The 25,538-nt window shown below is 38.7% G+C and overlaps 2 protein-coding genes across 5 annotated transcripts in view; one reads left to right on the top strand and one right to left on the bottom strand.

The window, feature by feature from the left end:
* Positions 1 to 16,630, bottom strand: part of ODF2L (outer dense fiber of sperm tails 2 like) — a 72,502-nt gene extending 55,872 nt beyond the window's left edge. For 2 of the 4 annotated variants that reach the window (XM_081818725.1, XM_081818720.1), the window contains exon 1: positions 16,354 to 16,627. In XM_081818725.1, the coding sequence (XP_081674851.1) occupies positions 16,354 to 16,377 (24 nt within the window). In that variant the 5' untranslated portion in view covers positions 16,378 to 16,627. Of the gene's footprint in view, positions 1 to 16,353 lie in introns of all 4 variants that reach the window. The other 2 variants (XM_081818721.1, XM_081818726.1) reach the window with 2 other exon arrangements.
* CLCA2 (chloride channel accessory 2) overlaps positions 167 to 25,538 on the top strand; it is a 40,060-nt gene continuing 14,688 nt past the window's right edge. Inside the window, exons 1-11 of the mRNA XM_081818718.1 lie at positions 167 to 1,094; positions 2,012 to 2,149; positions 4,774 to 4,924; positions 7,545 to 7,653; positions 9,112 to 9,271; positions 11,270 to 11,497; positions 15,209 to 15,439; positions 16,262 to 16,439; positions 17,822 to 17,928; positions 20,314 to 20,538; positions 23,036 to 23,306. Coding sequence (XP_081674844.1) covers positions 909 to 1,094; positions 2,012 to 2,149; positions 4,774 to 4,924; positions 7,545 to 7,653; positions 9,112 to 9,271; positions 11,270 to 11,497; positions 15,209 to 15,439; positions 16,262 to 16,439; positions 17,822 to 17,928; positions 20,314 to 20,538; positions 23,036 to 23,306 — 1,984 coding nt within the window. The 5' untranslated portion in view covers positions 167 to 908. The remainder of the gene's footprint in view (positions 1,095 to 2,011; positions 2,150 to 4,773; positions 4,925 to 7,544; positions 7,654 to 9,111; positions 9,272 to 11,269; positions 11,498 to 15,208; positions 15,440 to 16,261; positions 16,440 to 17,821; positions 17,929 to 20,313; positions 20,539 to 23,035; positions 23,307 to 25,538) is intronic.

Consider the following 25,538-nt stretch of genomic DNA (forward strand, 5'->3'; position numbering starts at 1 on the left):
ATAAATCATGGAACACTACATCTAAAACTAATGATGTAATGTATGGTGATTAACAACAATAAAAAAATTAAAAAAAATATTTGTGATGTCTACTATGTACCAGACCCTGTGATTGGTCCTTGAAAAATGGAAGGTGGACTGAGGCACAGCCTTGCCCTCAGGAGAGAGTTGCTGAAAGAGAAATTTATTCTTTCTCCTGGTCCAGGGAGGAGAGGCAGCAAGGGCAGAGGGAAAGGCCTCTGTGGTCTGCCCAGGCATCTAAGTTCCTGTCACTTGGCCCTTCTTGGGGGACATCTGATACCTTCCCCTCCACCATCAGCTGAGAGCTTGCCCAGACGACCTGACCCAAGGGCCCCAGGGACAGGGCTGCAGGATGGATTTCCAAATATTCCAAAGAAGCAGACAAGGGAATCTTACAGCAAATAAAAAATGACTTGAGTGCAGTAGAAAAGTTGCTGTGCTGCCTGATGGAGGAGGTTGTCAAGGATGAGAGAGAAGAGTCATGACAGATTTCTGTGTTTCTGCTGAAAGGGGATTAAACAATCCAGATTCTCCGATTTTTAGCCCATCCAGCCTGGCCTCCTTCTTTCAAGCTCCTTTTGTCTTATTTCCCTCTCCCTTCTGAGAAGATGTACTGAATAAGGAGTAATTTCTTGCCCAACCATGATTCAAAAGGAAGCTCAGCCACAAAACAGGCAAGTGTGGTGTTGCCTAGAGGAAAAGGACATGTAGAGGCAGCTCTCAGAGAGATCCACCCAAGTTTTGCAAAAAAAAAAAAAAGGCACCTCCTTCACCACAATGTCTAAGACCTTCCAAGTTCAGGAAGAAAGTATCAGCTCTCCCATTGACAACCTGGTGCAATGTACCCAGTAGGGCCAGTGTGAGTGAACTGGAGGCTTCTCTACAACATGACCCATAGGGACAATGTGGGTCCCCTTGGCAGCCTGAAGTTTGTGACCCTCCTGGTGGCCCTAATTCCAGAATTCCTATTCCTGGGAGCCGGAGTGCAGCTTCAAGACAATGGGTACGATGGATTACTCGTTGCAATCAACCCTCAGGTATCCGAAGATCAGAACCTCATCGCAAATATTAAGGTAAGTGACAAATGTGATATAGATACCATTATCCCATTAGAGCAGGGTTGTAGCCTTCTTTAAAAAGCTAACAATTTTGCTCAGTCTGTATTTGAATAGTAAAGAGATCAGCATTTTTTTTAAGCACCAAAAATTATAATTATGGCCAAGCCAGTATGTTCACTTAATTATGCACAGTCTTGGCTCAGAGCGTTGAGCTAGCCCTTCCTGATTTGTTCTTGTTGGTTACTATTACTTTTAGCTTTTTTTGTTTTCCTAATATGACTGTTTGGGGGGTAGCAACTTAAAAAAATAACCCATTGTGGTAACAAAGACCAGATGTTTGACTGATGAATAAGCACGATTGTGCTTATTAAAATCAAGCTGTTGGATTCCATCCTGAGGCTGAGAATTCTCAGACAGAAAGAGAGTCTGGATGGAGTGCTGAAGAGCAAAATTCTTTTCATCTGAATGTTCTGTAAAGTAATTGACTATTTTCACCTTAATGTGGTGAAGGAGGATCATAGCTCCATTACTTAAGAGCCTCCTGCTGGTATTGCTTTAGAGAAATCAGGATCATCATAAGGTGTGGTCTTGAACATGCCCACAGGAGTGACATGAAAGTGATTTGTTTGGTAAAAGCTTAAAAGTTTTTCACAAAACTGGGAAAAATTACATAGGCAAGCCCAGACTCACTGCTGGTGTCCTAAAATCCCTACCAAATATTATATATTTGGTAATATTATTACCAAAATAAACCATTTGAGGTTTATTTTGCTCCCAAGTTTTCCCAAAGTCTAAGGCCATCTCTAAAAGAAATGGGCTTCTTTAAAATATTTTCACTACTCTTTACTGTTACTTACTCAAGTATAATCAGAAAACCAAAACATAAAAGATTTACTAGTGCCAAGATAAGCTTTTCTTTTATTTGGTTATAGGAAATGATAACTGAAGCTTCTTTTTACCTATTCAATGCTACCAAGAGAAGAGTGTTTTTCAGAAATATAAAGATTTTAATACCTGCCACATGGAAAGCTAATAATTACAGCAAAGTAAAACAAGAATTATATGAAAAGGTAAGAATTCAGGATTTTCTTAAATGAGCTTCACTCCAGAAAAAACAACCAAGATACACTCTGTTCAAACTTTAAAAGTGAGAACTTAAGCAAAAACAAGTCATTGATGTTAACACACAACTAATATTGGGAAGATAGTTATTCACAAGATACATGGAAATATAATAAATGAGTACAAATTATGGAACAAAAAATAAACAAAATGCCATTGCCCAAGGAGCCTCTCAGAAGGCCTCTTTTCTTTGTAACTTATAGGGTCCTTTCTGAAATGTTTGCTTAAGGACCGAAAGCTGGTTTTATCCTACTAAGTATGAGCTGTACAGGGAACAATTCCAATTATGACTACCTTCTTCTCCCATCCTGTCAGGGGCAGGAGACATGCATGTCCAGACAGAAACATAAGCTATAAAATATGACTGACTTCTCCCGCCAGAGTGTAAATTAGCAGAATTTCGTACGAGCCCAAGTCCAGGACACTGTTTCTGAGGAGTATGATGATAAGAAGGAAGGCAGAAGGGGGGGAGAGGGGAGGAGTGGCTTCTTTTTCTTTCCCAACCAAAAAGAACTTAACCTTCAAAGAACTCTTATAAGCTGCAGATCATAGTTAAGCATCCCTGATTATGTCTGCATGCTATAAACAAATGTTAAATACATTTGTCAAATGACTGTTTGAAGTTACTGTGAACAAGAATCCGGGCAGCTAGCAGAAGGGGCAGGAGCAGACTGGGGTCTCCACATAGGGATTCAATCTCAGACCCTGAGATTATGACCTGAGCGGAAATCGAGTCAGATGTTTAATGGGCTGAGCCACCTTGGCACCCCTATAGAGTCAGTGTTTTTTTAAGCTTCCACTAAGCACCAGGCATTCTACATATATTGTTTAGTTCTCACACACCTTAAAATTAGTTGCTATCACAAATTATTACCATAAGTTAGGAAACAGAAGCTCAAATAAAGTAAGGATTTTGTCCCAAGTCAAACAGTTAGTAAATTACAGAGCAACAATTTCGATCCATGTCTAATTGCTTCCCAAACCCCTGCTCTTTGCACTGAGCTATGCCGTTTCTAGCTATCTATGTAGATGGTATTAATCAATTTGACCTTCCATGAAACAAAGAAGTACTGGAGACAACTAGCATCAAAACCAGGTCATACTCCTGATCCTAATGGAGGGGTGAGAAATAAATAATTAAAATAAAAATGAGAATATTACTGAACTGAAAGATTAAAGGAAAGAATAATCATTGAGTGCTGCTTATATACCTGTTGGATACCGATTCCTTTAGCCTCAAATGTCAATTAAGCAAACAGTGAATGATCATTATCTACAGGGGCCATGCTAGGCATGGACAAGCAAGGTGGTTCCTGTCCCTGTGAACCCACAGTCAAATGCAGGTAGGAAGCAGGGGAGGGGACGAAGAGTTAGAAAAAGTAGGTAAGAGCTGTATTACTAGGGTCTATAATAGAATGGAACCTCAAACAGCCACTGAGTATTCCATCCCCAGCAGAGCACTCCTTCCTTTTAGCTTCAGGACAAATTTCCAGACACAGGAATGAGGTTTTGTCCATGTGAAAACTATCCAAGGGCATGACATCTGTAGCCCTTTTGTAGGTGCTGCTTTGCAAAACCCCTGGCTTAAATTCTTATCTTTCTAAAAATTAATGTTAATTATTATAAAAATAATTCATGCTCATTGCAAAAACAAATTAAACACTGTAGAAATACTGGAAAATAAAATTGAAAATATTACCTTCCTCTACTTGGGGGTGTGCACGCACACACACATAAAACAGTACACATATGGGACATATAGTGATCATTGATGTATATTTATAGGATCATATTAGATCTATAGTTCTAAAATAAGCTTTGTTTAAAAAAAAAGTTAACAACATACTTCTAATGGCAAGTCTTGAGACAACATGTTATGTTTCTTCCTAAAAATAAAAGAAACAATGTTGTATATAAAATTGTATTCCCTATATGGTTATTTGAATAGATATTTTCTTTGGTTTTGGACTTAAACTACTGTGTTTTAGCAATAATAATTGAAATGGTCAGGGTACAAGATGAAATATAACTTCATTCTAATGATTGTTTTGCTGATCTAATTGATAACAGGAATGAAAGGAAAAGGCTTAAAACAAACACATCTTATTGTCCTATACTGATGAAGTAACCTACAAAAAGCTGTTCACTTTACAGAACAGTCTGAATGACATTCACTGCCCTTAACATTTACTCAAATATTTTTATTATATTTTATAGGGTTTTATAATGTCAGAATTTTACAGTGTGGGCTTTTGAGAAAATTTTAATCTGGAAAATGGGAAGGTCACATGGAAATAATCAAACTCCATGGAAAGTTGCTAAGCTTTTAAAATACAGATGTTTTTGAAAGTGACAAATAATTTTATTGATATTTAGGTGTGCATGCATTTTAAACTCCATTTACAAGACATAACTTTAAAAAAATCTGTTATTAAATTGAAATACAACTCATACAGTAAAATGCACAGATTGTAAAGAGTACTGTTCAAAGTGTTTTAACAAATGTATATGTTTATGTCACCAACATCACAGTTGGGATACAGAGTATTATAAAGCATTCCTTCTCATTTAGGCAAATGTCATAGTGACTGACTGGTATGGGGTCCATGGAGATGACCCATACACACTACAATACAGAGGGTGTGGAAAAGAGGGAAAATACATTCATTTCACATCTAACTTTCTCGTAAATGATGACTTAACAGCTGGCTATGGACCACGAGGTAAGTGTGACCAATCCAGAAACAGACATCAGGCAGTACTATTTACAATATTCTGTGCTTGCTGCTGAAAAGCAACTCAAAGAACCTGAAACCTGCTCAGGACTTACCATATGCATGGGGAGAGATAGGTTACGTGCCCATGAAAGGTAAGAGAAAAACTGAGCCAAAAAACAGTTGGACACCAGTTTGGTGGCCCAGACGGTGAGTGCTACAAGAATTCAGCGAGAGAACATTTTGCACTAAGGGTGCTCAGCCAGGGCCTCACAAAGGAAAGGCTGTCCAAGGTTAATATCATGTTGGTAAATGGAAAGATGAGAGAGAACAGGGCAAAGAGTATGAATAAACAGCGGCCGCAGAAGGATCCAGAGCATATTTGACAGATGAGAGCAGTAGGCACACTGATGGTGCAGAGAGACTGTGAGGAGTGAAGTAGTGGAAGAAAAGGCTGAAATGCATGGGGGGGTAGCTGCAGGGGAGACTCGGCTGCCCAAGTTAGCGAGTCGCCAACTGAAGGCTTATGAGCACAGAACTGAAACCAACATAAAAGCGTTTCAGAAGATGAATCTGGCTGTATAATAATGATAATCTGGCTCCCTCAAATCAGTGAGAGGGAAAGTGAATATCAGGAGAATAACTAGAAGTCCAGGCAGGAGACAATAAGACTTGAATAAGAATAGGGGCAGTGAGGTGAGGACAGGAAAGAGTATTAAGAATAATGAATTTTCTATGTGCCAGGTGCTGTGCTGTTTTTCAAACGTTATCTTATTTAATCCTAACAATTCTAAGTGATGGGAGATATTCCCGAGGGGAAAAAAGAGAACTTAGAGGTCTGCCTGCTACAGAGTGAAAGGCCAGGGTGATGGGGTGTGTGGCAGCATTAAGGAACATAAACCCGGTTTATGTCGGAAGTAGAAGGGACAGTTTCAGGGGGAAATCCACAAGTTTGGATCTAGGCAAGTTGATTGAGGGGAGCAGCAGATTGTCCTGGCCGAAAGGCTCAGCCTGGGGTGGATGTGGATGGCTGGAGTTTTGGAGAGAAGTCAGGGTAACAGGTTTGGAGACTGGCATTTAGTGGATGAGATCTGAGGGAGAAACTGTCCAGAGAACAGATCAACAGGTCCAGGGCTAACTATCCCATGCTTAATTTTTTGTTTCTGATTTTAACAGTAGTGCCTTTCAAATGATGCTTTCACTTTACTCCCATTTAAATCTAAATAGATGCTGTTATCTTCAGTATGGCTGGTGGGAACTGGGGCAACACACTGTATAAAACACACTTTATAAAACACTTTAAAAAAAAACATCTTTTCCCCAGTAACTAACAGGTGCTGATAATCTCTGCACAAATAGATGATGACTTCACCAGCACTTCTAAATTCCCTGAGTAGGCACAAACTTTTCCTTAATACCTTCCACTTAGTTCCCCTCCCTTCCTTTGTCCCACGGTACAAAACTTGCACAACATGCTGCAGCCTCAGTCTGCTCTGCAAACACTTCCTGGTTCCCAGAACTTAAAAGAATTCAGAAAAAAAGGAAAAACGCACTTTGAGAGGAGAGTTAATCCCGAAAGCTTCTACTGGGGAGTAGTTTTGATTAGAACACTGAAGGAAATGCAAAATTTAGAGAAGAGATAAAGATATAAAGGATTTGTTTTCCATGAGCCAAGAGTTGGAAACAAATATAAACAGAGAATCAGAGATAAAATAAAAGAGAATGGACCATCCAAGCTGGAGAGGAGGTTTATGATCTTTTTTACTCCTTTATCCTTCTCTGGCCTCAGGGTTTCAATCATTGCTCTAGAGAGGAGGCTTACTTATAAGAAAAAAGTAGGTATGCTTGGATAATACAGACTAAAGAAGAGGAAATCTTTATTTGCTTGTTTTTATGTCTTAGTCTGTTTGGGCTGCTATAAAAGAATACCACAGACTGAGTGCCTTATACACCACAGAAACTTATTTGTCACAGTTCTGGAGGCTGGGAAGTCCAAGATTGAGGCACTGGCATATTTGGTGTCTAGTACGCACTTCCTGGTACATAGACAACCATCTCCTCTCTGTGTCCTTACATGGTGGGAAGAGGAGGGAGCTTTCTGGGGTCTCCTTATAAGGACACTAATCCCATTCATGAGGGCTCCACCCTTGTGACCTAATCACTTCTCAAAGGCCTAATCACTTCCTAATACCATCACATGAGGCATATGAATTTGGTTTGGGGGGGGTGGATATAAGCATTCAGTTCACTGTACTTAGATAAGCTGCTTTCCCTTCCCCCAATCCTGAAATGGTAGGCCTGTAAGAAGCTAAATAGAAATGTGTTAGGCAGCTTCACTGGGGAAATGAGAGAATGCGGGGCTCATCACTAGTTTCAAATAGGTATGCACTAAGTAAATCACTGGTCTGCATTTACAGGACTAAATATATTTTCAGAGTGCCTCTTTTGTGATGGTAGAGGGTAAAGCAGGAGATGGGAATGGAAGGTGAGGAAGAGAAAAGTGGGAGAGAATTATACTTCAACCCTTTGTAGTGAGTATATATAGTCAAGTGATGCTATATCTTCACCTTTTAGCAAAGCCCACTGCTGAGATTTCAGGAACACAAAACCAAAGCTCTCTTTTCCACAGGTAGAGTATTTGTCCATGAATGGGCCCATCTCCGTTGGGGTGTGTTCGACGAATACAATGATGAGAAACCTTTCTACATAAATGGGCAAAACCAAATTAAAGTAACAAGGTTGGTACTTTTTCTCATGTTTAAAATTCATTGTTTATTTATTTTTTTTTACGTAAAACGAAGTTGATAATGGCAGTTAAAACCTAATTGACAAGGAAGAGATCCTTTCATTTTTAAACTTTTTCTTTATTATGTTATGTTAATCACCATACATTACATCGTTAGTTTTTGATGTAGTGTTCCATGATTCATTGGTTGCGTATAACACCCAGTGCTCCATGCAGAATGTGCCCTCTTTAATACCCATCACCAGGCTAACCCATCCCCCCACCCCCTCCCCTCTAGGACCCTCAGTTTATTTCTCAGGGTCCATCGTCTCTCATGGTTCATCTCCCCCTCCGATTCCCCCCCCCTTCATTTTTCCCTTCCTACTATCTTCTTTTTTTTAAAACATATAATGTATTATTTGTTTCAGAGGTACAGGTCTGTGATTCAACAGTCTTACACAATTCACAGCATTTTTAAACTTTTGAATCTTATTTCATTTTTTAAAAGTTGGTAAATATTTATGTGGTTTAAATATGAAAACAACATAAAAAGCTATACTCTAAGATATCTTGTTCCCACCACTGTCTTTACCCTGTTCCCTCTCATTCCCTCTAGGTAACCATTTTTATTAGTTTCTTGTTTATTTTTTTAGTATTTCTTCAGGCAAATCCAAATAAATGTGTATATATATTTTTCTTCATCCTTTTTTTCTTAAAAATAATTACTTAGTGTCCCACTGTGTGGATGTACCATCTCACTCGTTTTCAACCAGTTTCCTATTGTTGGACAAGTGGGTTGATACCAATTTTTTGTTATTGCCAAACAACTGTAGGTCATAATGCTACACATATGTCATTTCTCATGTATGCAGGCAGATCTATATATCTATTGAATAGTTTCCAGGAATTACTGAGCCAAAAATGTACCCTCAGCTGTAATTTTGGTAGATATTGACCAATTATCAATTGATCATCAATTGGAAGATAGTTCTCTTTTTTTTTTTTTAAAGATATTTCTCTTCTAAAGGTCGTATTATTCTTCACTCCCATTGGTAGTATTTGAGATTATTTATTTAGGAAAGAATCTGTTTAAATATCATCATTACATCTCCATTCTCTTCTGCTCTGATGTCCAATGGCAATGAGCTCAAAGAAGCTGTGACTCAGGATACTATCACTAATGCTCCTCCTTGGGACTCCAAAAGTTCATGTTGATTTCCTGGTATCTTTTCCTTTGACCCTGTTTAGTTGGTAAAACCCTTGGCAAGAGAGAATTCCTCATCCAGATCAAATGCTTTAAAATAAAGTATAGTGCATTTCTAAATTAATTAACTTTCTTAACAGAGTAGTTTTTAAGATGTTTTATGTGTATCTAGCAAGCTATAAGCCTTAGAATAAATAATTATATGAGCCAATGAAGAAGAAACCTAAGTATTTCTGAAATAGACCCAATTTCTCTTTCTGTTTTTAGGTGTTCATCTGACATCACAGGCATTTTTGTATGTGAAAAAGGCCCTTGCCCTCAAGAAAACTGTATTATTAGTAAACTTTTCAAAGAAGGATGTATGTTTATATACAATAGCACCCAAAATGCAACTGCATCAATAATGTTCATGCAAAGTTTATCTTCTGTAAGTATGGCCTTGGAATGACAAACTCCTACAACATGCCATCTCTTCCCAAGATGGACTGATATGTTTGAAGTATTTAAACAAAAAGATAATTAAGATTCACTATGTTTTAGAGCTTAGGGACCTTAGAGTTCATCTAGTTTTTATTTCACAGATAAAACAAAAAACACTGAGGCCCCAAAGATGATCACCAAAAAAAAAAAAAAAATTCCTTTAGAAAAGTGATTATTTGCTTTCTAGGGAAGGTGATTTAACAAGGAAGCTCTGGAAACTTCAAAATAAACTGCTCATCTGGAGGTATTGAGGAGAAGTGTTTTTGAGTTACTAAGAGTGATATAACACATGATTATATTTCTCTCATTTGAAGTAGCAAACCATTCCCCAGCATCTCCACACAAAAAAAGTAGCAAACCACTCTTACTTTAATTGTGTTTCCTAATTCTCTTTCCCTTGTTTTGCATAGTATAAATTGAAAAAGAAAAACCAGGTGTTACCAAGAGAAATCAACTAACCCTTAGCGTTGCAGGTTCGGAAACTTAACCTTGTCAGTATTCTGCATTGGCAAGAGACTAGTGTATGGATCTAGAACAACATTTTTTACATTATTATTTAAAAATAGTACTCTGTCATGGGGATCCAATACTTGCATCCTTTAGCCAGTTCGTTTTTTCTCTGAAGGAAAATTGTGTGTGCTTCTCACCAGAAGCCTGCTTGGAGGGAATGGAATCAGAAAGGAGGGAGACTGGTGATACAGAAGCTTACTGGCATCAGCCTTCATGACCTGATCTATCCATCCATTTTCACAAAGACCCGAAACTCATGTCTGTGTGTCATCTCCCCTCCACGGTGCTGAGAGCACATGGGCATGTGCCTCTGTGAAGTTTTCTGTTTCCACGGCTGACCAATGTCCCTTAGATTGACGCATTCTTTTCTTTAAGTAACTTTTTTTCTTCAGTCTGGTTTAGTCAAGGCTACAAGTCATTCTGTAACTTTAAAGGGATTTTTCACATTTCTTGTCTGATCCATTATGTTTTTAATTTATAGCTTTAATATTGGAAGCCAACTTAATTCCATGTATTTCATCCACATTGTGTGTGAATCTTTGAAAGACCTAATCATTAATATCCAGTCAAAAAAATTTCACCGTCCTCTAACCATAGTCACGAAAGAGAGAAAAGAGTTAAAAACAAACAAAAAACAACAACAAAAATGGGTTCTATTCTCGTCTTCCCATGCTACTGAGAAAACCATGTCCTTGAGCAATTATCAACCTTCTGGAGCTTTAGCTTCCCCTTCTATGAAATTAGAGATGGGACTGGAAAGGTTTCTTCTAGCTCTAAGCTCCCATGGCTCTGTTAGCAGGAAGTATCTACTCTACCGGAATATAGCCACTGGGAATAGGTGGTAACTTATTACTTCACAATGCAAACCATACCTTAAAAAAGGGTGACATATGTTTAGTATTATTAAATGAATTATATCTCTATTTCCAAATGGGGAAAAAGATCAGGAAGTAGGTTTAAGGGTTTTTTTTTCCTTATCCTATTCTTACAGAGATCAATATTTGAACTAGATCAATTTATGTTGACTGATCAATAAATAAAGGTAAAGGTGGGTCATTAAATATAATTCCAAGGAATAGGCTGACTGAGATCACATCTTGTAGAGTGTTTATTTAACATACTTCATACTAAAAAAGGTGGGAGATTGTTTTGTTTTCTTAAGACTAAGATACACAGTCTGCTCTGTTATCCAAGTGCAAACAGACTGTAATTTAGACTGATCGCAAGTACCACAAGGGTGCCAGTGTTGCAAGCAAAGGGTGTGAAGGTGTATTTGTAAACTCAGTGTCATTCTTGAAGTAATAAGGACTGATACAGCACTTCTGATATCTCATGTTTCAGCTTACCATGCCCTTTTACCTTCAGTTGCTTGAGAAGAAGTATGTCTAATATGGGAGGAGTGCCTTTATTCTGATAGGCTTTGTTCTTTTTCTAGGTGGTTGAATTCTGTAATGCACGTACCCACAACCAAGAAGCTCCAAACCTACAGAACCAAATGTGCAGCCTCAGAAGTGCATGGGATGTAATCGCAGACTCTGCTGACTTTAATCATAGCTGTCCCATGAATGAGACTGAGTTTCCACCTCCTCCCATGTTCTCCCTTATTCAGGCTGGCGACAAAGTGGTGTGTTTAGTCCTGGATGTGTCCAGTAAGATGGCAGAGGTAATATTTTGAAACAAAATGGCTGTAAACCATTTATCTTTTCTTTCTATTAGTTTTTAATTCTTTTCATTTTCAGAGGTTAAGGGCAGAGGTGGACAGGTCAAAGGTTTGGAATCATCATGCATTTCGTCTTTTCTTGGGGACAAGAGGAACAAATTTAGAATGTAGGCCAGAAATTGAGATAAGGCAGATAAATGAAACCCACAGATAATCCCTAACCCTGACTTTTTGCTACTAATTGCAACTTTTTTTCCAACCAAGAGCCTTTTCCAAAAGTCTGATGTGTAAGAAAATCTCTAGTCTGGCCATATTTCGCTCACTGGTACACATCCCTTGCTGAGGTAAGAAACGGCAAGTTTGCAAAGAGTGTGCATATCCATTGTGTGTGTATTTTCCACGTCACCATGAATAGAAAACCATACCTCAGTCATCCAGGAAGTTCACAGCCTTCCAGAAACCCACTCCTGGAAGCCTCAGAACTCTCAGATAGTGGTCAAAGGCTTAGTGTCTCCAGGCAGATGTGCTTTAAATCCTGGCTTCTTCACTTACTGTCTTTAATCAAGAGTAAAATAACCTTCCTGAACTGTTTCCTCAACTATAAAATAGGGATTATAATACCTACTTTTAGTGTTGTGACAGAACCAGCTTATACTAGCTCATTGGAGTCAATTGTTAAATTTTTAGGAAATTTGCAAGCCAGTAGTTAAATATGGCCATTATTAAAAATTAAACTATGTAGACTTAGAATTAAATAAAATATATTAAAACAAACATAATAAATGCTTAAAACTCATTACTTCCTAATTATTTTCCTACTATTTTTTTACTATTATCTATGACCAGAATCAGTAAACAACAGTTCATGGGCCAAATTTGGCCCACCACCTGTTTTTGCATAGCCCACAAGCTAAAAATGGATTTATTCTTTAAATGGCTTAGAAAAAAATCAAGAAAATAGTATTTCATGATGTGAAAATTATATGAAATTTAAATTTCAGTGTCTATCAATAAAGTTGTATTGGAACACAGCAACACTCATGTATTTACATCTTATCTATGGCCACTTTAGTGCTAAAACAGCAGAGCTGAGAAGTTGCAACAGAGAACGTATGGCCCACCAAGCCTAAAATACTTAAATTTCTGGCCCTTTTCTGGAAATGTCTGCTGATCTCTGATCTATGCTCTTAAGATTATTTCTGGTCTGTTGTGTCTGCATGGTCTTCTACTACACATCTCTTCCCCAGCTCTGCCTTCAGTGACGTCACAAGTGACAGCTTGAAATCAGCCATGGTGGGAGTATTTACCCCACAGAAATTGTCAATTTTGCAACAAATCAGGGTCTCTCTCTCTCTTCTCTCTTTTGCCAGAAATCCAGTTTTTAAAATACATTTACCAGCATACCACCATCTACTTCATAAAGTTGTTGAGAGGCAATAAATGAGAAAATGAATATGAAGCTTAGGGTTCATAAAGTGGTAGTTATTATTTTATTATAGTACTTGTCCTAAGGAAGAGTTTGTCCTCTTGTATTCTCTGGACCAGTAGTCCTGGAAAATTTGCCCTTTTTGGCTTGTCTCTGAAATACTAGGAGCACCACTAATACATTCAGCTTCTGGATAATTTTGTAATCTTACCTACCTGCAGCTGACTAGGGCATGATCTTCTAAATATGTTCTCAGGATAATTTATATTAGCTAGCTGCCTCTATTGAGGAAGAATAGATAGAGTGAAAGTGATAGTTTTACTTGAGAGAAGACCTAAAGGAAGTAGAAGAGAAATAAGCTTAAAGTAACACTCACAGCAAAACAAACTTCCGTCCCTTTTCCTGCCAGTATTGTCCTTGAACCGTCATGGCCATTCATTCATTAGGTGCCTGCACTATGCTGGCTTGGGGGGATGCAGAGATGACAGAACATAGTCTCTGCTTCAAAATGCTCACAATCTGGGGCACCTGGGTGGCTCAGTCAGTTAAGCGTCTGACTCTTGATTTCGGCTCAGGTCATGATCTCAGGGTCATCAGATGGAGCCCCGCAACAGGCTCCATGCTCATCAGGGAGTCTGCTTGAGATTCTTTCCCTCTGCTCCTCTCCCCACAACACTCTTTCTGTCTCAAATAAATAAATCTTTAAAAAATGCTCACAATCTAATGATGGACACACAACATGCACATGTGAATAAATATAATACAATGTGGCAAGGCTCCACAGAGGTGTGAGTTGCTGTGGGAACACTGATGAGACAGCATCTAGTGCCATAGAAGAAAGTGACTGAGAAAGACTTCATTGAGAGGATGAACTTGGGAGTTGAATCTTGAAGGATGAGGAGGTACTTGCTAGGTTGGAATAGGTGAAGGAGAAGAAGGGAGGAATGCCAGGGAAGGGATGAATTTGTGCAGGGGCTGACAAGAAAAATTAGAAAAAATTTGGGGGGAGAAATACATCCATTGATGTGGCTATAAATAACATTGGGTGTGTCTAAGGAAATGGCAGATAAGATGGAGAGATGGTATGGTATGAATTTGAGAAATTTAAGACACTGAGCTGATAGGACCTGTTCAAGGATATGGGGGCTGATAACAGAGGGGTAATGAAAGACAGCTCCAGGCTTTTGGCTTAACTAGTTGGGAGTGGAGATCATGATTAAGAATTTAAAAATTTTTTTTAAAATTAATTAACTAATCTTAAAAAAGAATGATGACTTGATGACATGGTTAGCGATAGCTGCTATTTACTGGGTGCTGACTATCCGTTTTGCAGATGAGAAAACTGAAGCTAAAAAGATGAGTAATTTCTCTATGGTCACATAATTAGCAAAAGCTGAAGGCCAGATTCAAAGTCCTTGCTTCATCTACTCTACCAGCTTACTTCCCAATATTGTAAGAGAAACAGTATTTGGGAAGAGAGGCAATGAATTCAAAGTGCGTCAAGTCTGAGATACCCATGGGACATTAAATTGGTGATGTTTCCTAAGCAATGTGGAATGTAGGTCCAGATATTAAGGGAGATGTCTAGGTTGGAGACAGAGACTACAGTCATCCCTGAGCAGGTGGTCACTGAAGCTCAGCTTGCTGCTCCCATAGCCTTCAAAACATCAGTAACATCACCTGCCCAAACCTGGTCAGTAATATTATGTTAGAACTGGTTAACACTTCAAAGTATAAGAGTACTGTCACATATGTATCTCAGTTGATCCTCACAGCAATTCTATTTGAATAATTAAGAAAAATATTATTATCTGCACTTTACAGATGAAGTTTCCAACCTAAGATGACCATGGTAACAGAGGATAGTGCCAGCATACATACCCCTAACTTCTACTTCTCTCTACTATCAGGTCTCTTTGCAGCGTTTCCTCTTATCTAGACTGGATTTTAAAAGAAGCACTTACAAATCTAGTTTTAACTGGTTTCATAGATCTTGAATTCTGAGTTGGGGCAAAATAGTGGGAATATGTGTTCTTAGAGAGTGGTAAATATGAACAGCTTGCTGGGGGCAGGGTTCTAAACCACTCCCCCCTCCTTGAAAAGCATTTATTTTTTGCAATTAATCAAACAAGAGTCCAGCATTGCATCACTCTTTACAGCTCAAAAAATTACAATCTGACATTGCTAAATGATTTGCAGAAATATTTGCCGATTGAGTTGCTTAGTCATACTTTTGTCTACCAACCAAATGTTACTACTTTTCTTTATTTTTCCTTTTTGGGACATAGGCTGACAGACTCCTTCGACTGCAACAAGCAGCAGAATTTTACTTGATGCAGATTGTTGAAATTCATACCTTTGTGGGCATCATCAGTTTCAACAGCAAAGGGGAGATCAGAGCCCAACTACACCAAATTAACAGTGATGATGACCGAAAGCTGTTGGTTTCACATCTGCCTATGACTGTGTCAGCGGAAGCAGAAACCAGCATTTGCTCAGGGCTTAAGAAGGGATTCGAGGTACAGTAGAGCACCACAAGCCTCAAATCACCATCACTTTCCTTCCCTTCATTTTGTAGTTATCTGTTTTGGGGTTATCTGCTCTGATAACAGATTCTGATTGTTATCTGTTACAGTGTGGTCATAACAGCCTCAACTATAAGACAGTAGTGATGGATTATTTTTGAGATCAGGAACCATATCTTATTTACCATTAAACACCATATGCCTAGCAAAGTACCTGTCACATAACAGTTGCTCAATAAACGCTTGTTGAAGGAATGAGTAAATAATAAATACAATGGCCAAGGCTGGGGGACTTCAGCATCATCTGGACAATTTCTAACACTGTCTCTATCCATTCTGGGACTGTCCCAACTATAGCCATTTTTACCCTTGGGTTTTCCAGTCAAAATCAGCATGTCTGGCTGCTGTATATAGTCATTCTAGACCTATCTAATTCTATTGTGTAGTCAAGGTTGAGAACCACTGCTCTAAGTCCTCTTATTGGTCATTCCACTGGATGGGAGGCAGTGATAACACATAAGAATGTGCTCCCATACCTCTATCATGGACCCTATTCTAAACCAGGGTCATGTTGTGATGATTCAAACAGGAAGAGTCCCTCTCTACAAGCAAACCAGCAATGGCACGTAGGGTGACAAGTCCTGTGATGAAGTGAGTTGAGGACAGAATGGGATGGGCACAGAGAGCAGCGAGCCACAGAGGACCTCAAAGACGCATACGCCTCATGGGTGGGGAATCTGGAATGAGTGAATTCTTCTGTTCAATGAGACAATTTGAATTATATTTCCTTCCAAATGACTGATACTCTATGTTCAGGTGGTTGAAAAACTGAACGGAAAAGCCTATGGCTCTGTGATGATATTAGTGACTAGTGGAAATGATGAGCATGTTGGCAACTGCTTACTCACTGTGCTCAGCAGTGGTTCAACCATTCATTCCATGGCCCTGGGTTCATCTGTGGTCAAAAATCTGGAGGACTTATCACGTCATACAGGTAAATATATTTCAAAAACCTTGTATTTTAGAGCATTTCCTTTAACTTGAATATTCAAAGCACAACCATGAAGCTCAGATTATGTTGATAGAATGTGTGGCTTAAATGAAAAAAAATAGAAACAGTTATCTTAAGGAAAACAACATAAAAATCATTGTTAAAATCTGCCAAAATTTTGTGGATTTTTTTTTTTTTAGGGGGGGGGACAGAGGGGTGGGGGAGGGGCAGAGGGAGAGGAAGACAGAGAATCCCAAGCAGGCTCCACGCCCAGTAAAGCTCAACGCTGGCCTCGATCTCAAAACCCTGAGATCATGACCTGAGCCAAAATCAAGAGTTGGATACTCAACCAACTGAGCCACCCAAATGCCCCAAATTTTGCTGACTTTTAAACTTTTTCCTTAGAAGGTGCCAATTATATACATCCATTGAAAATATAATTTTATCATTTCTTTGTTAAACCAGTCTGAACACGTATAATCACAGAGCTAAAAATATGTTTAAGATTAAATGCACTAAGACTGTTGAATCTCAGATCTGTACCTCTGAAACAAATAATGCAATATATGTCAAGAAAAAAAAAAAAAGAAGAAGATAGCAGGAGGGGAAGAATGAAGGGGGGGAAATCGGAGGGGGAGACGAACCATGAGAGACAATGGACTCTGAAAAACCAACTGAGGGTTCTAGGGGAGGGGAGTGGGAGGATGGGTTAGCCTGGTGATGCGTATTAAAGAGGGCACGTTCTGCATGGAGCACTGGGTGTTATGCACAAACAATGAATCATGGAACACTACATCTAAAACTAATGATGTAATGTATGGTGATTAACATAACAATAAAAAATTTTTTAAAAAAGATTAAATGCACTAATTTCCATAAGGACACATACCATATTGTAAGATACATATTTTCTTTGTTCCAAATGAGGCATGGAATAATTTTACCTTCTATTCCTTAGTCAATAAAAATGAGTATTGCTGACTTAAAAACTGAAAGTTAGATTTTATTGAATTATCTTTGAAAACAATGTTATCAGAATATAAATGTAAATGTAAATATATACCAATGATAGATGGCAATTACCCTAGGCTCTCTACAAATTACCTTAATTACAAGACTATTTAATAAATATTTACTGAGTTTTTATCCTGTACCAGATAGACGTTTAGACCTTGACATTACAGCTGTGAACAAAACAGACAAAACCACTCACCTCTGAGCTTACCATGTGGCTGGTAGGATGCCACACAAAGCAAGTCAAGCACAACTCCTTCCCCAACACTAGCCCTCTTTCATAAGAAAGGTTGTTGGAAAAGACCTAACTTGTTATTTTTTTGTTTTATTTTATACATTTTAATCGTTAACATCCCAATCATGTATTTCAGGAGGTTTAAAGTTCTTTGTTCCAGATAAATCAAACTCCAACAGCATGATTGATGCTTTCAGTAGAATTTCCTCTGGAACCGGAGACATTTTTCAACAACGTATTCAGGTCAGGATTTCATTGGTATTACACTTACAGATGGGGCTGCGGGGCAGGGAGAAGGAAGCAAGAAAAAGAGATGAATTGTGCTAACTGCCTCATTAACCTTATTTGAATATGGAATAATTCTTGCACAGAAGGCTTTTAATGAGCTTCTCTTTTTTTTTTTTTTTAAGATTTTATTTATTTATTTGACAGAGAGACAGCGAGAGAGGGAACACAAGCAGGGGAAGTGGGAGAGGGAGAAGCAGGCTTCCCTCCGAGCAGGGAGCCCGATGCGGGCCTGGAGCCTGATGCGGGGCTGGAGCCTGATGCGGGGCTGGAGCCTGATGCGGGGCTGGAGCCTGATGCGGGGCTCAATCCCAGGACCCTGGGATCATGACCCGAGCCAAAGGCAGACGCTTAACGACTGAGCCACCCAGGCGCCCCTTTTAATGAGCTTCTTGGTCTTCACTTTCACTTCACTTCATTTTTACCTGATGTCTGTTCTTCTCCACCCTAGGAATAATTTCCTGTAATTGCTACCTCAGCCTTTTAAGGTCTGGAAGCAGAGTGTGCTTCTTCCTAGTAACTCAAACTGGGAGTGGAGGTGGGGTGGAAGTAAGGCCAAGAAGTAAGAAACCGTGTCTTTATTTTAGTTCTATAACTTTTCATCAGTCATAATCCTTTTTTGGCTTCTTTAAAAACTTCTTTGAAGCTCCTCCCTCATATTAACAGTATCAACTATTTCATTAAATTCTAAAAAATTTTAAATATCTCGTTGACTACTGCAATTTACTTGACTTTGCTCACAAAGGCTTCCTCTAATTGATTAAGCCATTTTCAAAAGGCCAAATTTTTTCTAAGTACGTTAAAGATATTTTGAACATAACTGAGGGTTTGGACAAAATTTTATCTGATGTTTCCTTACAGATGGTAAGTGAACCTGCCAAGTTAATGACTTGATATGAACAATGAAGGCAGTTAAATTATTCTTAGGAAATATTTAACATGAAGATTATATATATGTATTATATGTACACAGTAAGGCAATACCACAATTCCATCATTAGAAGTGAAAAAAGGTGAACCATAAATGAGAACATATATTATAAATTAGATTACACTGGGCTCTTCCAAATTATCTACCATGTGATTTCTTCCTTAATAATGTGAAATAAAAACAAAAGTTCAAAAAAGTTTTTTTAAAAATTTAACAAAATATTATTCATATGACTCAAATTAGCCTCATGTTCCCAAACTTGGCCACCTCTCCCCAGTTGTATGTCATTAGCCCCGCTAGACTGTGGGCAGAAACTACATCTAAATCCCCTTCAACAGTGCAGGCCCAGCACAGAATGTGCCCCAGTAGTCAGCAGACCACAAACACTTGTAAAATGGACTTGAACAAATAATCCACAGTGTTTTTGCTGTCATCTACCAAAAATTTTATATGCTTCCCAAGTTTGAGCAATATTATAGAGCGTTACACAGTGTGTTTATTTAATAAATAAAATTTTTGAAGTTATTTATTGAGTTGTGTCTGTAGTGACTACATAGTGATTAAATGTAGGGGCTCTGATGTCAGCCTGCGTGGGCTCTATCCCAGTTTCAGCTCCTTGCCATGTGACAACTAGACAAATGATTTCTCTAAGCCGCAGTCTTCTCAACTGTGAATGTGGATAACAACAGTACTCACTTCAGAGGGTTTTCATAAGGATTAAGTGAGATAATATATGTAAAGCATTTAGCACAGTGCCGTCATCTGTTTGCACTCTGTATGTATTGTATGCACACACACACACACACACGTGCACGTGGCTTATTGTGAATGGCTAAATAATTATTTTAATGTACCCAAACCCCCTGAAACTCAATGTTCTATTTCTTATTAAAATACATAAAAGTAGGGGTGCCTGGGTGGCTCAGTCATTTAAGAGTTGACTCTTGATCTCAGCTCAGGTCTTGATCTCAGGGTCGTAAGTTCAAGTCTCGCACTAGGCTCCATGCCCATAAAAGTATCTCGAGAGATAACATATAAATTAAACCGCTTAAGCACATTCACAAACAAAATTTTTTTAAAAGCTTGTTATTATAATTGCTGATTCGAGGCTACTATTGATTTGGATGAGAATTAGTATGAGAACAGCTAAAATCTCTCTGTAAAAAATAATGAATGACACTTGTATTAACCATAATAGACTATTTTATATCTTCTGTACTCCTATAATATACAATATTTTGCTTTGGTGAGGTATTTGTATGAAAAGTTATTTATCTAAATATAGTACATGTCAGAACTAAATTATTTTTATTTTTGCCCATTTATTTTTGTTTGTCCAGAAGTAAAGAAAAAGATGGAATGTTTATGCCTACACTAGAAACTTTCACATATATGTGTATTTTCTTGAATAGCTTGAAAGTGCAGGTGAAAATGTTAAACCTCACCATCAACTGAAAAACACTGTGACCCTGGATAACAGTGTGGGCAATGACACTACCTTTCTAGTCACATGGCAGACCAGTGGTCCCCCTGAGATTGCATTATTTGATCCTAATGGAAGAAAATACTATGCAAATAATTTTACCACCAATCCAGCTTTGCAGACTGCTCGCCTCTGTGTTCCAGGAACTGCTAAGGTAGGTGTTGTGAGCTTGTTCATAATGACAACATTTACAAGTCAAGTACATAACTTTCAATCGAATCACATAATTAAATGCACTGTATAAAGAAATCCTATTCTGATCAAAATTTTACTTTAAATTCATACGAAGGCATTTTGTGAATGTTAAAAATGTAAGAGAAACAACTAAGTTATGTTCAAAACTTTAAATAATGGATACCAAAGTCTTCTCTCTTCAACAGTGGAAATTAGTATGTATGCAGTACAAATAATTTATTTTTGCTTACTTCCTTCTTTACAAAATTCACACATAGTTATCTATATGCTTAGTAAAAAAAAAAAAAACTCTACCTAGAATTTATAATATGAATATATGCAATACATATGGTTTTGAGTATCTTCTATGTGCTGGGTCTTGTTCTGGGTGCTTTACAATAAAATACCATGGTAGGAATAAGAACAGGTGACTCAGAGCATACAGGAATGATGCACAGGCTTCCAGGGAAGGTGACTGCTTCCTGGAAGTAAAAACATCAAAATGGAAATATGGAGGATAAAGAGACCAGAGGTGTCAATGACATTCTGGGCAGAGGAAATAGCACATAGAAACGCTCAGAAAAAAACAGAATATAGTTCTTCATAGAACTACAAGTAGGTCAACATGGATGAACTACACAGCTGTATATAAGGTGGAGATTTAGGGGAAGGAAAGAGAGGAAGTGATGAGGTTAGACACAAAGAGGAACCATGTCAGCAAGGGCTCTGTATGCCCGTAAAGGCAAGAAGAGCTTGAATCCTAAAGGGAAAGGAAATTGCTAGTGGTTCTCAGCAGGGTGGTGAATTGATGAGGTCCACCCATGCACTGCCTGAGTGCAGTCCTTCCCCAGCACCTTCGGCCCTCCCCACTCCCAGATCCCTGTTGCAGCCTCTCCTAGGATTTCCCTGCCTCTGTTTCACCTCTACCCCAGTGATTCTTCTGAAGCATGAATCTGATCAAGCCTATCTCCTATTCAAAACTAATTGGTGGTCTCAGGATAAAATCTATGTGGTTATGTTACATATCAGGCAGTTTATGTTCTAACTTTTGCCCAAGCTTATTTCTTAACCCTCTTCCCAAACATTCTCTGCTCTGCTCCTCCTTACTTTTCTCTCAATTCATCACGTTCTTTTCACATCATGTTCTTTGCACAAGAACCAAGAACATTTTACCTACTTTTTGCTGCCTTTGCCTGACCTGTTAGTCTGCACGAGGTGTCCTACAGCAAAACACACATTACACCCAAAGAGAAGGTTTTGATATGGCGATTTGTACTGTTTGTTACTAATGTTATGATTCCAAAAAAAAAGAGAATAAATAGATGATCTTGATACTTGAATTATGACTTCACAGGAAAATGGCCAAGCTCATGAATCCCAATGAAGAAGGCTGACTAGGGTGTGGTGGCATCTTAATTTTCCACGTTGAGTCACAACTTAACCCCTTGCTGCTTTCTCTTTCCCCTCGAGCTGTACTGTGTTCCTCCTGTTACTTCTAGGGTTTAATAAGAAGCAACAGTGGAGTGCCTCGGTGGCTCACTCAGTTAAGCCACCAACTCTTGGTTTAGGTTCAGGTCATGATCTCGCAGTTGTGAGACTGAGCCCCGAGTTGGGCTCTGTGCTGGGCATGGAGCCTACTTGAGATTCTCTCTCTGTCCCCTTCTGCCCCTCCCCCAGCTTGTGTATGCTCTCTCTCTCAAAAAAAAAAAGAAGCAACAGCAAGAATGGGGAAGAAAGGGATATTTATATATAATCTTATCCAAAGAAAATTTCTGTTATTTATAGTTTAAGCTTTTTTTCTTTCTGACATTCTTTTGCAGGTTTCCCCCAGGCAGCCTAGACAGGCAAAAGAGAATGGCATTTAGCAATATTTCTACAAATTACTCAACACAGGCATTGTAGAATCCTGACTTATTAAAAAACAGTGTTCCTTTTCTTGGTCTCTAATAGTGTATGTGGGTTAAGTGGTTTGCGATTTCTGGATATTCAGGGTGGGGGTTGAGGGACATGAAGGGAAGGAAGGATACTACTTCTTTTTAATCCAGTTATTCACATAAATCATAATTGTCCACTTAATTTGCTATAATTTTCTCAACTGTAGAAAAGGAATAAAAACATTGAAATGTCTTTTAGGTGAAGGGGCTCAAGTTAATATTTGCAAAATACTTTGAAGCTGGACACTTATCATTATCTTCCAAAAATGTGAATTAAAATATGTCCTCCCCACAAATAAGTTCATGGTATAATTCCCTAAGAAGTTACCTAACAATAAAAGTGGGTTGTGCTGTGAAAGCCATGTAAATAATGAATTGTTAAACCAATATTACTTTCCCTGACATTCTTCTGTAGTTACTTCAGAAAATGCAGCATCAACAAAACAAGGATTAAAGCCCCTAGGAGCTCAGACTTATGCTTTAAAATTAAGGGTTGATTTTTTTTCTTCACATTTGACAAAACAAAAAGGCTTTGTTTTGCAGCCTGGGCTCTGGACCTACACACTGAACAATACCCACCATTCTCTTCAAGCCTTGAAAGTGACAGTGACCTCTCGTGCCTCCAGCTCAGCCATGCCCCCTGCTACTGTGGAAGCCTTTGTGGAAAGAGATAGCACCCGTTTTCCCCAGCCTGTGATGATTTATGCAAATGTGAGAAAAGGGATTTATCCCATTCTTAATGCCACTGTTACTGCTACAATTGAGCCAGAGGCTGCCGATCCTGTTGCACTGGACCTTTTTGACAATGGAGCAGGTAACAAGGAATGTCATGTCATTTTTCATGCTCTCGAGAGCTGTTGTTGTGTTATGATGCTGCAGTATCAGTCTTAAGCTTACCTGTAAAAGTCCTTCAATTCAATTATTTTTCTCATCAAATCTTTTGAGATTCCCAAGTCCTCAAGAGAGTCACTGACATACTGAGTAGCTACAGGTCACATCTGCACAAGGAAAGAGAATGTGAACTTGCGAAGAGTCTCCTTGAGGTTCCTCAGTGTGGCTGTGGGGTGAACAAAAGGGTGGGAGGAAGTAGCTTGACACCTAGGTCTTTATTTGGTCAGTGACACTAGCAACTCACTGAGGTCACACAGAACAGGCTTTTATGTCCTTGTGACATGCCCATATTCCTCTAAGATTCACCAGCTGTATTATTCACTGAAATAATAAGATTGGACAATTAAAATAGCAAATGAAAACCCAAGAAGTAAGATGCAGCGCTGGTCTCCTCAGGCCCAATAGTGAAGAGAGAATTAGAAACTGAACTTGTGAACTGGGAGATAACCCCAGACTATTCTTTAGCCAAGTAGTAGGGTTGATAAGAGGGAAGAGCCAGTGCATTTACATGTATGATTTGCTCACAAGATGACCAGGCCAGCAAGCCTAGTGGAATCATGACAGAGATTTTTCCACCACGGGGAAAACAAAGTAAAAGAAAACAAAACCCTACTTCAAGCGCTCATTCTACACATTCTACATCATACCTCACAGACAGCACAGCATCAGGCCAGGAAATAGCAGCTCCTAGACTCTTTCTGACTAACTTTTTGTCTTAAAAACAAACTCCTTTGTTGTTTTATCTTTTCTGTTCTGTTCTTTCCCTAAACTACATTCTCAGAAGGACAATAGGCCTCAAAATCTATGTGGGCAGCCACAAGTGTTTGATCTACTAATAAAACCATACTCCTGCAATCAGGTGTTTCCAAGATAATCATTTTTCAAGAGTCTTAGGTTTGGCAACCCGTTAGCCTCTTGCCATGGCAATCTTGTATGACATTTATGAAACAAAAGTTCATTCAAAGGATTTTAGTCCAAATCTACCTCAGAGGGACACGAGAGAAGTCCTCTCATTTTGTCTGTTGGAATGGATCCAAATGAACGTCTCATGCTCTGATTGCTTATCCATGGCTACACCTTTTAGTTTCTGTATATAGTCCAAAAATGCACTTTCCAGAATGCTTCCCCTTTGCTTCAGCCTGTGGGCTGGCCTGGAGAATAGATCCTGTTCTCTTAGGAGATATCACCTGAGTCAGCTCAACAGCTTTTATATTTATTCCCTGGAACCATTTTATTTATTTGATGTCTAAATTTATACTCTAGGGGCACCTGGTGGCTCAGTTGGTTAAGCGTCAGACTCTTGATTGTGGCTCAGGTCGTGATCTCAGGGTCATGAGATTGAGCCCAGCGTTGGGCTCTGCACTGGGCATGGAGCCTGCTTAAGATTCTCTCTCTCCCTCTGCCCCTCCCCCTGCTCACATTCTCTCTCTCTTTCTCTCAAAAAAAAAATTATACTCTAATGAAAGAAACAATGGAAAGTATTGCTTAAGCGTCAAAGTGTAAATTTAGGGCTTGTTTTTTTCCCCAATACTTAACACACATGTAAATGGCTAACACTTATTCTTATAATGGAAGCAGTATTTATCTGCTGCCAAATTCATGAACAATAATAAAATGTACACTTATGAAGTCCTTTATAATTTAAAATGTGCTTTCTCATGAACATTCTGAGATAATCAACACAACAGCCCTGTGAGATAAGTTTTCCCCATTTTATAGATGAGAAAACTGAGGCTCAGAGAGATTGTTTCACAGCTACTGAGTGGTGGATCCAGACCTTAAAACCAAGTCCCACGACCCCCAAGCTAGTGTTCTTTCCCATTTCTTTCTAACTCAGGGATTAAAAGAGGTGGGGGTAGTAACTGTGGCACAGAGAGTTTTTCCTTTATCACTTCTTAACAAATAGATAGACCTGATTAATCAGTAAACCTATAAATACCAACATTTTATTTCTTTCCAATAGATAAAAAATTTCTAGACCTACTATCATAATAAGTTGCTCAGCACTTTTTATTTTAATTCAATATACTCCTACTTTTCTCATATTAAGGAGCAGTCCTGCCTCTGCAGTAGGGATTTGAGAGCACTTTAGTGGTGATACAGTGCTAAGGTCCAAGGCTGAGTATGTGGTGTGAACTAACTCGAGGAAAGGACA

Source organism: Leptonychotes weddellii, chromosome 4, assembly GCF_054177405.1.
Source record: "Leptonychotes weddellii isolate Sample4059 chromosome 4, ASM5417740v2, whole genome shotgun sequence".
In the NCBI taxonomy this organism is placed as follows: domain Eukaryota; kingdom Metazoa; phylum Chordata; class Mammalia; order Carnivora; family Phocidae; genus Leptonychotes; species Leptonychotes weddellii.